This window comes from Balaenoptera acutorostrata, chromosome 20 (assembly GCF_949987535.1).
Source record: "Balaenoptera acutorostrata chromosome 20, mBalAcu1.1, whole genome shotgun sequence".
NCBI lineage: Eukaryota > Metazoa > Chordata > Mammalia > Artiodactyla > Balaenopteridae > Balaenoptera > Balaenoptera acutorostrata.
Genome location: NC_080083.1, coordinates 37276030 through 37289275, shown reverse-complemented (window position 1 = coordinate 37289275; position 13246 = coordinate 37276030). Strand labels below are relative to the sequence as shown.

Genomic DNA, 13246 nt, shown 5'->3' with positions numbered 1-13246 from the left:
CTTTCTTTATTTGCTACATTTTATACAAATTAATCTGTAGAAGGTGGACATATACACACACATTGTTTTTGAAGTTAATTACTGACTTTGATACCTTTTCAAATATTTTACTTCCTATACATCTACTGGTGGGGTTTTTTTAAGAGTGGAATAATGCAATGATGCATTTTTAAATTAATGCACTGTTTGGCAACTACTGTCAAAGAGAGTTATTTTTTTTTAAATAAAAAGACTCACTTTTTTTCTTTTTAACATTAAAATTTTCTAAGATTTTTATGTCCTTTGTAAATGTCCTATCCTAGGATATAAGATCTTGAGACATAAGAAAAAGAACTGACTTTCATGCAGGCAAAAGAAGAAATCATTTGAATCAGATGCTGCTGCCTTCTGTATTCCCTACACAATATATTATACACAAGGATGTTCATTTGTAGCATTGTTTGGAATAGCAAAGCCTCCAAACAGCCTAAATGTTCAGCAATAGGGGACTAGTTAAATGAAGTATGTTACATGCATTTAATGGAGTGCTGCATAGAGATTAAAGGAATATATATGTGTATCATGGAGATCTCTCCAAGGCATATTGTTAAATGAAGAGGGCAACTTGGACAGTGTACTGTGCATGTACGTGTACGTGCACACATGCATGTACGTGTGCTTGCTTTTTTTGTGTGTATAGGCTATTTTTGGAAGGATATACATGAATCTAACAGTGGTAGTCCTGTTGAGGGGTGTATCAGTGTGAGTACAGAGAGAATCTTCATTATTTGTATCTTTTGGTACTATTTGAATTTTCACCATGTGCATGAATTATTTTTTTTGGCTAAAAGTTAGTTAAAATAAAAGCGAGATAAATCTATTTGTGCTGATATGAAGCAACCTCCAAGATAAATAATTAGGAGGAAAAGCAGGATACAGAACAGGACAGGTGCTACCATTTGTTTAAAAAAAAGACATACTACCCTCACAGACACTTCTTACATTTAGATAGAAAATTCATAGAATACCCAAGAAACATAACAATGGTTGCTCCTGGAGAGAAGAACCAAGAGAAGGGAGGGAAGATGAGCTTTCATTACATGCCTTCTTACAATGTTTGAAATTTTTGCTCTGGGCATACTTAACTTTTTTATTTAATAAAGCTTACTGTAGTTAACAAGATAGTATTGTGTATTTGAAAGTTGCTAAGAGAGTAGATCTTAAAAGTTCTCATCATAAGAAAAAAATTGTAGCTATGTGAGGTGATGGATGTTGACTAAACTTACAGTCTTGGAGGGGGGAGTCTTTTCTGTTAATATATTTTCAATTCATTAAAGGATATGGAAAATCCAAAAAATTTTTCTCAATATATACATATATTAAATCACTATGCTGTACATCTAAAACTAATAAAATACGTTAATTACATATCAATAAAACCGGGACGAAAAAGAAGCATACCAAAAAAACTTGATTTAACCCGGTAGCTTTTTTTCAGTATATTCATAATTTGGTAGTTTATACCCATTCATGCTTTTTCCTTCTTATTTATTTTATTTTATTTTTTTTTTAAAGAAATTCGCGTTCTTTTATTTATTTATTTATTTATGTATTTATTTATGACTGTGTTGGGTCTTCATTTCTGTGCGAGGGCTTTCTCTAGTTGTGGCAAGTGGGGAGCACTCTTCATCGCGGTGCGCAGGCCTCTCACCATCGCGGCCTCTCTTGTTGCGGAGCACAGGCTCCAGACGCGCAGGCTCAGTAATTGTGGCTCACGGGCCCAGTTGCTCCGTGGCATGTGGGATCTTCCCAGACCAGGGCTCGAACCCGTGTCCCCTGCATTGGCAGGCAGATTCTCAACCACTGCGCCACCAGGGAAGCCCTTATTTATTTTTATATATGAATTTATAGGCAAGATCCTGATGATGATATAAAATAGCAGCATTCTCTGTTGTTTTGTGTTTGGGAACCAGTAGTATATAGGTGTGTTGAGTTAACTTACCACTTATAAGTGAATTTTAAAATAAATAATAAAATAGCATCATATAATACCCATGGTAATGATAAAGAATACCTTTTTTGCCCTATCTTAGTCTTTCTTTTTTCCATATGTGCTAATTAAAAGTTCATAGAACTTCTGACTCTTGTCATTATGTAGATGGCAAAGAAAATAAAGTAATTGATAAATTAATGACTGCTTTAAGTTTATTTGATTAGGCTGGAAACTTTTGTTGAGGAAAAAAACTTATAAACTATTTCTTTTAGATAGAATTATTCCTGGACCAATACAGAAAATCAGGTAAAGAGTACAGTTCCTGACATAGAATCTTGGCATAAGAATTAATTTACCTCAAGAGTTGTACCTCTAATGAATTTTCATGTTTTGGACACAAAGTATTGAGAGAAATGTCTGGTTAATTTGAATACAAAATTTTGGGGGCTTCTGCTTAAAACTCTTTGTGAATAAGCCCTTGGACTTGAAACCCAGTGAATTTGTTTGATATTTGGAGGCTAAAAAAGGTGATGGTTAAGCCCAATTCTATTATAAAGCATTTCACTGTGCTTCCCATCAACACATACTTCTCTTGGAAATTTGTTTAATAGTTATTGTTTACCGGGCTCTGTCCTACTAAAACAGTAAAGGAACTGTTAAGTTATGTACAAGGGGATTTATATGATGCGTAAAATAAAGATTCCAATCACTGCTAACTCTTGTGAGGCAAAGAGTGGAAGAACCAATCTTAACACACACTTGCCAGCTTAGAAAGTTCTTGATCATAGTTTATCTCTGAAAGGTATTTTCCTAAACTTACAAAGTGATACCACTTACTTTCCTTAAGATTAGTGCAGTCTCCTTGTTAGTGGTACCCCAATAAAGAAGGAAAAATAAATTTTAAATATAAGGAGATACTTTTCCATGTGAAACTTCTGTTCCAAAAGGCACCAACATTGAACAGAACTGTTGATGGTGAGAGGTTTTGGTTGATGTTGTCGTTACACACGTGTTGTTTTCATACGTGAACAGGAGTTCCTATGGGGGGGGGCACGGGGAGGCCAAATCTTGTCACCCTTTACCATTCCAGCTTTAGTGGTATTGGAGGTCTATATTACTCACAAAGAAAACCCACTTTTTCTTCAGTATGTTAAAAGCTGTTTCACATTTTCAGGCCTGCTTATCTTACCCATAATCCACTCTTTATTATATGTTGTTTTACTTTTACTTCTTGGTCTTTTGTAAAAACTTTTCTTATATCTACCTGTAGCCTGTAGATCATGTCGTCCCATTCTTCTTTAGCAGAAGATATTGGAATCCACCTGGCCTTATAGTTTCTCTCAAGAAGAAGTAATGTAAACTGATTGGGATAGGATAGATCCTAGTATGCATCAGAACAGGAAGTGGGTGCTAAGGTCTACTACAATTTGTTATTTGGGAGAAAGGAAAAGAGTGGAAGAGAAAGATAAACCAATAGGAATAAAATTGCTACCTTCCTGGCTAATTACATATTTTTGAAGCATTTTCCTACTGTGAGACTTAAGCACGGTGGTGCCAGAAAGGAAATGCATCCTACAACGAGGCCGGGTCAAAGCTATATTTGGGTGCAGAACATGTCGGCTCACGTTCTATGAAGCAGCATCAAAATACCCAGGAGCCAATAAAATCACACAGAAGGTGCTGGAAAAAAATTCAACATATTGATCTGACTAAACCCAAAGTGTTGTGTTAAATTTTGTTAGCATGAGATTCATGCTAAAAAGTGGTATTTTTAAAAAATCACTGCAACAATGCTACTACAGTACATTTGAACCTATGAATTGGACCAGCTCCTTCTTGACCAAATCACTGACCACGTTTGACTTTCTCTATTAGTTCCATGCCTAATGTGACTACAGTATTCCTACTACTTATAATAATTTATACTTTTGATTATAGTTCATTACCTTACTGAAATAAAAAAATACTAATTAATAGCACATGCCATAAATTCAAGTCATGGGCTGTCATTCAGTGTGCTTTGCCTTTGAGTAATGATTGTCATTTATAAAGCATGCAGATTTGGAGACTGTACAGCTCAGTGGATTAGAACAAGAGCTTAGCAATCAGACAAGGTGGGGTCAAAGCCTGGCACTGCCACTTATGAGTCACTTGTATGACTTTGGGTAAGTTGTTTAATCTCTGTGTCTCAATTTCTTTATCAGCAACTTTGGGTTAATAATATATCATTAATAATATATCACAGGATTATTTTGAGGATTAAATGAGATAGTACATAAAGGGTCTTGACCTAAAGCCTATAACCAGTAAGAGCTTAGTAAGCTATTATATTTTTATTATTACTATAGCTGCTTTCTCCTGTAAGTCAAAACATGTTGAAAATTCAGTTGAATAGCTTCATAGTAAGACTTAAACACTGAGAATACAGGGGAAAACAGAATGATGAACTAATAATTCCAGGTTAAGATTGCCTGGTTGCCATATAATAAATGCATTCATTTTACAGTGTATTTATCTACATACTACCAAATACCTAGGTTTACATGTTTTGAATTCTGTCAAAATCATATTACTATTGAAAATATTCTAACTCAGCAGGTTCCATTTTAGTAGCAGTTGAACAATAACAGTGGTAAATGGAATGTGTTACTGTAAAGCCGGAATGATGGCTGACAGGCTGTAATTTGCTTTATGAAGTGTGTGTTGTCACATATACAGTTATCTGGCTTATATTTGTTGCTGTCAGCCCTCCAGTTTGTTAATGTCCAGGAGTTACGCCTTTATGTGAAACTTAAGAAGGGTTAAAAATCTCAGCATTTTCCCGGGGAGGGGAGGGGAAGGAGCAGAGGGTTCACACAGTGGCTACCTTTTTTTTCCTTTTTTGAGGAACTAGGGTGATGCTAGACACTGCAGCCCACCCTACTGGTCAAAATGAAAAACTGCATCATAAATGATCTTTTTTTTTTTTTTTTAAGGAGGAAGAAAAAATGAACTTTTCCATTGGCTCCCCTGGGCATTTTCCTGTCCAACTCACCACTGACAGATGTAGTTCATTTTGGAAATATTATTAAACTATGCTGCCCTTTTTGTTGTTGAATTCACAGGTGTTGTAGTGATTGTGCTCTAAGCATCCAATCAATTTGATTTCATTTCTTATCATTTAGACTGTGCTGTCTCTGCAAATGAGATCCCTAAAGGTTCTTAAGAAGTCTGTTACTCTTTGCATGATTATACAATTAGTAAACAGTATCCTAAGCTAAAAAACTGAGTCATAAGCTCAACTTATTTCTTGTACATTCAAGATCTAGTTAGAGCAACTTTTTAGAATGATAAATGGAAACTTTCTTTACCTGGCCCATCATTTGTTCTGTAGACTTAATGACATTCAGTACTATTATACTCACTGCCAGGGCCTTGGGAAAAAAAAGAATATTTATACATTGAGTTATGGCTAGGTGTAGGAGACAAAAAAAAAATGGGCAAGAAGTCAGACTGTCTAGAACAGAGAAGAATTTGAGACCTTCACTATACATGGATTAATCACAAGAACTAACCACGCAAATCCAAATGGATATTTAGAAATCAGTGAAGCCTCTAACATGTTCTGTGGGAAACGCCGTACATTTTCTAATGCATGAATATGTGCAAAATGGTATCTAATTTATAAAGGAAGTGTTGACAGAACTTTAGCTTTGGTGTTACAAATATGCTCCATACTGTGTTTACATGTGAATAACATTTCACATATGTACTCAATATATTTCTTAGATTGGCGTTATATTCAATAACTTAGGTGAATGGTTATAATAAGGAATAATAAGCTGCAGTTTTACTAATCTTACCTTAGTTCAGCTTTGGAAACTGCACTACTAGGAAATTGGTCCATGAAAATCTGGCAACGTTAATGCTATCAAGCATGAAAACTAACTGGATTTGGATCAAGGACCTTTATTTATAGCATTTTATTTAGGATTTATTAGTTTAAAGAAGGAGCTTTGTGTCTCATGGGTTCTTAAATATTAAATAGAGTCAAAAGTCATGTGTTCCCTTCTAATGGCAGCAATAAAAACAAAAACAAAAAAAAGCAGGCAATTTTACATTAATTTAAATTCCCTTATATTATCGAAAGATAACTTGGTGAAGTAATAGCAAACCCTAGAAAATTTTCACCCATGCCATATAAACAGTTGGTTGCAGATGTGAATAAAGTGTTTACAATATAGCTTATAATTAATTAGTAGAAAAGTAAAAGATGACTTCATACTAACATAAAAAAACCCATTGATCCTTTACATATTGAATAAGCAAACATATATTTATATGTTTTATCTATTTGTTATTCTTATGTTATTTTTTATGCTTAAACTGCTTTCTGTCTTTTTTTTCATTTTTTTCTCATTTCTAAGTAAAATCATCATTATGGCCTGTGTTTGTCCCTAAATAGTACCTGCAAGTTCAGAATCAGATGGGTTTGCTGTGAGTCAAAATAGTTACAAGGGGAACATCATCATTGTTCATTTTCCCCCATGTTTTGTTTGGAATTGAATTTGGAAATGAAAGTTTTTAGCAGTTTAATTCACTTCTCCATAAAGTTTATGAAGCAGCAACAGCTGGTTGAATCCATGGCAGAAAAAGCCAACTTCTAGTGGCTAAGCTATTGTTTCAGAATTAAGGGAGAAAACTCATTAGCTGTTAATGAAAACACAGGGAATAAAAACAAATAGCACAGAAACCCTAGCAAATAATTACCTTACACCTGACACAAAGCTGCTTTATCTTTCTGCTCCAACCCTCAGAAATTCCCAACTTATCACTCTATGGAGCATGAATGAAATTGAGTTTGACTCTAAGGAAAGAACAATAGAGAAATCATCCTCCTTATAGGCCCCTCAGCATGATATTCAATGGAGAATCTGCCACTGAATATACTAAGGGGTGTATCTAGCGCCCAATTCTTATGACACTTAGGATAGAGGAGCAAATGACCAGCTAATAGCAGGTGAACCCTTGATATAGTTCCCCCAGTTCTTGTTTAAAATACAAAAGGAAGGGACTGGAGGTAGTGGATGTGATTAATGGAGATATTGTGTGTTAGGATATATATCTGGGTAGAAATATATTGATTCTGAGCAAGTTGCAATGGGAAAGTGTGTCTCTAGTGGCAAGGGGTCTTGCTTGTGAGAAAACCACTCAGAGCAGATGGAGTTCTAAGCCCTAATTGTAGAGCTGCTCAGTGGAAATATCTGTCACTGTATTTTGTGATCATTTATGTCTGATCCCACTGGACTATGGTTGTGGCCACTTGGAACTGCGATTATAAGAGCTGTAGATGAAACCAGAGATCACTTGCGATTATGTTTTAAGGAAAAATGATGTTCTAAACTTCAACAAATCCAAAATGACGACAGTAATTGCTGGTTCTTCCATAAAATTTTTCACCCATGCATCTTGAGTAGCTGTAATCATTTTAATTACACAGGAGTGTCTATTTATACAGTGTCACAGGCTTTTTTTCTGTGTGTGCCCAAGGGAGTTGGGCCACTTGATAAGACACTGAAAACACTTATAGCAACATTTCCATCATCGGGAACTAATTACACTTGGATGTAAAACTTATTTTTAAATGTTTCCCCCATTGCAACCATTTTTAGTACTGACCTAGGCTCTGTTTTTGCTGCATTGAGTTGGATACCTTTGTTGTATACTTTACGGAGTCATGGTCTTGGATTTAGCACAGAGGTAGCTGTTAAAAGCCCACCTTGGGTAATGTGTTTAGATACCATAGGAATCACATGGAAGTGACTTTTTCATCTGATGTTAGTAAATCAGATGGCAGGTATTTTGGATAAGACTTTAAAAATGGAAGCCCTAAATGTAACTGGATTGGATCCTGGGACAGAAAAAGGACATTAGTAGAAAAACTGGTGAAATCCAAGTAAAGTCTGTAGTTTAGTTAATAGCAATGTACCAATGCTAATTTCTTGGTTTTGACAAGTATACACTAGTTATGTAAGAAGTTAACATTGGGGAAACTGGTTGAACAGTATATAGGAACTCTTTGTACTGTCTTTGCAATACTTACTATAAATCTAAAGCTATTTCAAAATTTAAAAGTTCATTAAAACAAAACAAAACAAAATAAAGCCCCTCCTTATTTGCTTTAAAAAAAAAAAAAGCCTGGACTGCTAAAATATGTAAGAGTAAATTTGTCAAATTTTTGAAGCATGCAGAAAACTTTGAGTCTAAAGTGATAGCTGATAAATAATGCTCAGTATATCCTACAAATGTTTAATTTTGCTTGGCAACCCAAACTACTACTTTTTTTTAATGGATTTTGGTTTGGCTCAGAAATTTTAAATTCCTTTAACCTCACAGCTCACTTTCGGGTTACCTGCCAGGCAGTCCATTTAGATTGTCTTGATAATATAATTTCAGTAGATTTGCAGTGATGTTAAGTGGGATAGGGAGCAGGGGAGGGAGAAGCAAGAGGGAGGACATATGGGGATATATGTATATGTATGGCTGATTCACTTTGTTATAAAGCAGAAACTAACACACCATTGTGAAGCAATTATACTCAAATAAAGATGTTTAAAAAAGAAATTTGAGTATGTTAACCCTCCGTTCAGTATTTGAGAATTTTTCTGCTTATAATAGAAATTTCACAGTGGTACTTTAGCAGAACTGTAAGCTTTGTGTCTTGATCAAGTAACCTAGTAAAGGAGAGCATTTCTTTTGGCTCCAACCAGTGACTGTTGTGTGAGGTTGTTTGTTTTTTTAATTTTACTTTTATTCTCCACAATAAACTCCACGGTTTATTTTTAAAGTCCTATATCTGCAGGTGTTCAACTCAGTTATGGATATCTACCTACCATTGAGCGTATGTAGAAGAGTCTAGATATGATCATCTAATTTATGGAAAGAGAAGGCTACAGTGATTCGCTTTTAATCATTTTATATATTCCCTATCCTTCTAGTTTAATTGTAGGAAATAAACCTTTAAAGTGAGGCAATACAGATTCAATGTAGGTTGTTTGGTTTCACGGCTCCCTAGTTGAAATCCAGGGCCAAAACTCTACAGTGTTTACTGAGATTAGCACTGGCAATTTCCTTTGGAAATTAGTATTTGAGATAATATTAAATTCAGTTGAAAATCCTCTTTTCAAGTTTGTGACATGAACTGAGCAGCTGTTGGTGCCCTTTTATCAGCAGACTGTACCTCTGTTTGGGGGATTTTAAGGAAAGCCATTTGCAGTGCAGAGCCTTTTCTTCTGGTTTCTGAATGAGCTAACATCTTCCTGCTAAACCTTTTAAAGTATCATAATAGCATGGGCCACTTCTACAAAATATAATCCAGTGTATGTTGAAAACACCCAAAAGAGATTAGCATTGTTTTAATTGCATAACTCAGTATTGTATATATATTGCCTTTCATCGAAGCCATTTTACAGAACAAATATTACCTTCATAGGGCTTTTAGAATTCCTAAGAGGTTGGTTGCATAGGCTGTAAACTAGAATTATAAAGAGAACTTCCTTAAGATTGCAAAACAAGTAGCGATTTAAATTGGAATAGCCCAGCTTCTCTCTAATTTTACTTCTCTTATTTTTCAGAGAAGGAAAGAATATTGACCTTGCTACATTATATTATGTATAGAAGTTTAACCCTTTATGTAATTTATTCTATTTCGTTTGGAAATAGAGGCATTCAGGGTAAAGGTTGTAATTAATGGGATATTTATATAGCTATGTTTTCATTTTAAGTGTGATGGAGAAGTTTCTTTCTGTGGCAAAAGTTCTCCTCATTTTAAGCTAACAGTTTCCAAGTTCTAGTTAGTTAGTCGAATGGAAAATTTCCCATCCAGGTAGGTTGGTTCTTGAATTTATTTATGTTTCTCTTGTGTTAATGGATAGTGGCCACGTCCATCAAGTAAAATATATATATTTTTTGGTGAATACCAGAAGGAATCTACAAAGACTTTTATAAAGATGTCAAAAGTATGACCTTTTTTCTTTTTTTGTCCCTCAGGGGGAGACCAAGCTGAAAATTACCTTGGACAGGACAGCTCCGATGATAATCACAGTGGAACTCATGGCCCTTCTCTCACATCAGATACACCTTTTTTGTCAGATTATCAGGATGAGGGTGAGTGTCATCTTTCTGGCTTTAGGATGACCATACTTTTATACTTTTTGTCCTGGGGTTTTTGCCTTTGGTCATTTTCAGTCCAGCAGCCTTCAGAAGGTTCTCTGTATTGGTAAACACTAGTTCACAAAGAACAATTATTTGTTTCATTATGATGCTGATCCTCCTAGGTAATTCAATAGTTCTGAAGTTAATGTACTTAGGGAAACACTAATTCCATATTGGAGCAGGAAGACATCATTATTGATCTTTCTATAAGAACTGTAGCTGAAAAGCTAAGAGGGCATTTTAAGATTGCAGAGCCCAGTTTACCATTCTTTCAGATTTTTTAGCCTCACTGAGTTTCATGAGAACTAGAGCTTTCATTTAATGATTATTAGATTATTGATTTATTGTGGATTATTTGAGACCCTTGAGCTTATCATATTATAATAAGATATTATTTTTACCCATGCTTTCACATACCTCTGACCATATTGGTGTTGCTCAGGGGAAGGGAAAGCCACAAGAACCATAATGCAAATCTTCCTGGAGCATCAATTTTATTTGAAGATTTGGGAATGGGAAGAGTTAAATAATTCAACCCTTATAAACATTGTATTAGAAACACATTGGTATGTAACAGAGTGGAATGCAAAATATATATGAATTTTTAAGATACATGAATATAAAAGTTTTGGCGTGGTGGCTGCCAGTTTCTGGCTCAGGCTCAGCTATTCCAGGGGTGGGGGGTTTACAGTGCCTCTTCTGGCATTTGGCCGCTTGACCAGAAGGGTTGATCATCACTGATACACATGGTTATCTTATCAAAGTCTCTCTTGTGCCTTTGCAGTATGGGTGGGGGGGAGGTAGAAATTCTACTAAACTGAATATTAAATTGAAAGCTTATTATTCACTTAGGGATTGGGAGTAAAGTTGGTAAATTATTCCTTATTTTTCTTTATTAGTCTGTGATCTTTCTATTTATTTTTCTTCCAAATTTCCCTCCGACTTTGGCATTTTCCAAGTGTTCGTAATCCCTACCTTCCCTTCTCTTTTTAATTTATCACTAATTCTTATTTCATTTGGCCCTTTCAGTGATTCATATTTTCTCCTTTTCATTGAGTTGATAACCACCAAATGAGAACTATGGATTCAGTCACACAGAAACAGTGTATTTTGCTTGAGCTTTGTGTATTAGCACAATTAGTAATACCCAAGTTTTAGAAATTGGGCCTTAATGTGAGATCTGTATATTGGTTCAGGTAAAAACATTGTTTGGATTGAAAGCTTAATAATTACATTGGTAGCTGATTAATAATTATAGAAAATTAACAGTGCAAAACATTTTAAAAAAATCAACCTTTCATTTGTTTTTGATCAATCTAATGCTTGACAGAATTAGAACAATAGTACCTCATTAATGCCTAGGTCACTTATTTGGTATTTCCAACTTTCCCAAACACAGCTGAGAACACAATAAGTAAGCCAGAAAGACCTCTAAGTGAAAATAGATGTTCCTGAGTCCCAGGTTAACATTTATGTACCTTACTCCTGGGAAAGCCCCTGAGGCCCTCACTGGGGATTCCTCTTCTTACAAATGTCTAACCATTACAATGTTTTGATTTCTCAGCCCACACAGTAGAGTGAAGCATCCAATTAGAAGAAAAAGTACTGTAAAGGCATCAATTAACAAATAACATTGAGGAAAGAAACACGAAAACCATTAAAATTTGTTATAGAAAACAAAATCTATAAATAAAAAATTTTTTTTTTTTGGCCGTACCGCATGGCTTGTGGGATCTTAGTTCCCCGACCAGGGATCGAACCTGCGCCCTCGACAGTGAAAGTGTGCAGTTCTAACTACTGGACCGCCAGGGAATTCCCACAAAATTTATGTAAGAACTAAAAAAACATAGTAGCCTGCGGCCATATTGTACTGGAGAGAGAAATGGCCCGAACTCTCCCCTAAGAGCTCAGTACCTTAATAAGGTAAAACTTTTAGTTAGCCTTTATTGAGCACTTACTATATGCCTTGCATTTGTGTTCTAAGTACTTTGCATTTATCATCATTTAATCCTCAGAACAGCCCTAAGAGGTAGATATTGGAATTATCCTCAATTTACAGATAAGGAAACAGACCTAGGGAAGTTAATTTACCTAAGATCGAATAGCTAGTAAGTAGTATTACCAGGATTTATGTCTACACAGTCTTGTTCTAGAACCTCTGCTCATAACCACTCTGCTATCCTTACCACTATCCTTATCTGAGTTATCAAAAAAGATGGATTCATATTCCAGATGTTTTGGTTAAGACTGTATAGATACACATAGTATGTTTAAAATATTTTCATTGAAAATAGTTGAAATTAAAGAAAGTAATTAGTGTTGAAAGAGGTAAACCTATTACCTGGAAAATTCCATAGTGGAAACTTTGTTCCATAATAGTTCCCCAGGTGTTTTAATAATAGTAAAATTTTACCTAATAGATTTTTATGTTCAGTTCTGTGCATACAAGTTAACAGAATTCCCAAAGTGACACCTCTACCTCAATGGTAGAGGTAGGAATAGACTTGTTTATGTGTTAAAAATTTGACTGTAGGATGATGAGATAATGTTTAAATATGAGTTGCTGCAAAGCATTGAATCTAGCACAGTGCCTGAGTGCCTGATGCATAATGGGCACAATAGATGTTTGTTTCCTTCCCCTGAAAAATAAAGATATGTACATTTCCTGTGAAATTAAAGAGAAGCTTATAAAGATGTTAAAATTTTAAGTAAACTTTATATCCTATTTAACTAGATTGCACCATTATAGAGAACAGTAATACTTGATATGCTATTTATTCATTATTTTAACAAATACTTATTTAGAGATTATAAGGTAATAGCAAGGCACTGTGCTAAGCTGTTAAGTGAAATAGGCAGTAAAAAGTCAAACACAGTCCCTGCCCTCATGAAGCTGTCCGTCTCATTGGGAAAACACACTATTAACAAGTTGACAAATGGACAAATATAAAGTCAGTGTCTTCACTTGCTGATGAGACAGCTAGGGTGATCCTTTAGGAAAAAAAGATTTTTCTAAAATTTTCTTTGTGGTGACATTATTTTAGACTTTTGGAATTTTTATTTTTATTAGAAAAATGAAAG

General features: G+C 34.9%; 1 protein-coding gene across 2 annotated transcripts in view; it reads left to right on the top strand.

The window, feature by feature from the left end:
- The window catches only part of SKAP1 (src kinase associated phosphoprotein 1), a 286843-nt gene that overhangs the window by 78934 nt on the left and 194663 nt on the right, over positions 1-13246 (top strand). For both annotated transcript variants that reach the window (XM_007176386.2, XM_057536326.1), the window contains exon 4: positions 10001-10117. In XM_007176386.2, coding sequence (XP_007176448.1) covers positions 10001-10117 — 117 coding nt within the window. The remainder of the gene's footprint in view (positions 1-10000; positions 10118-13246) is intronic.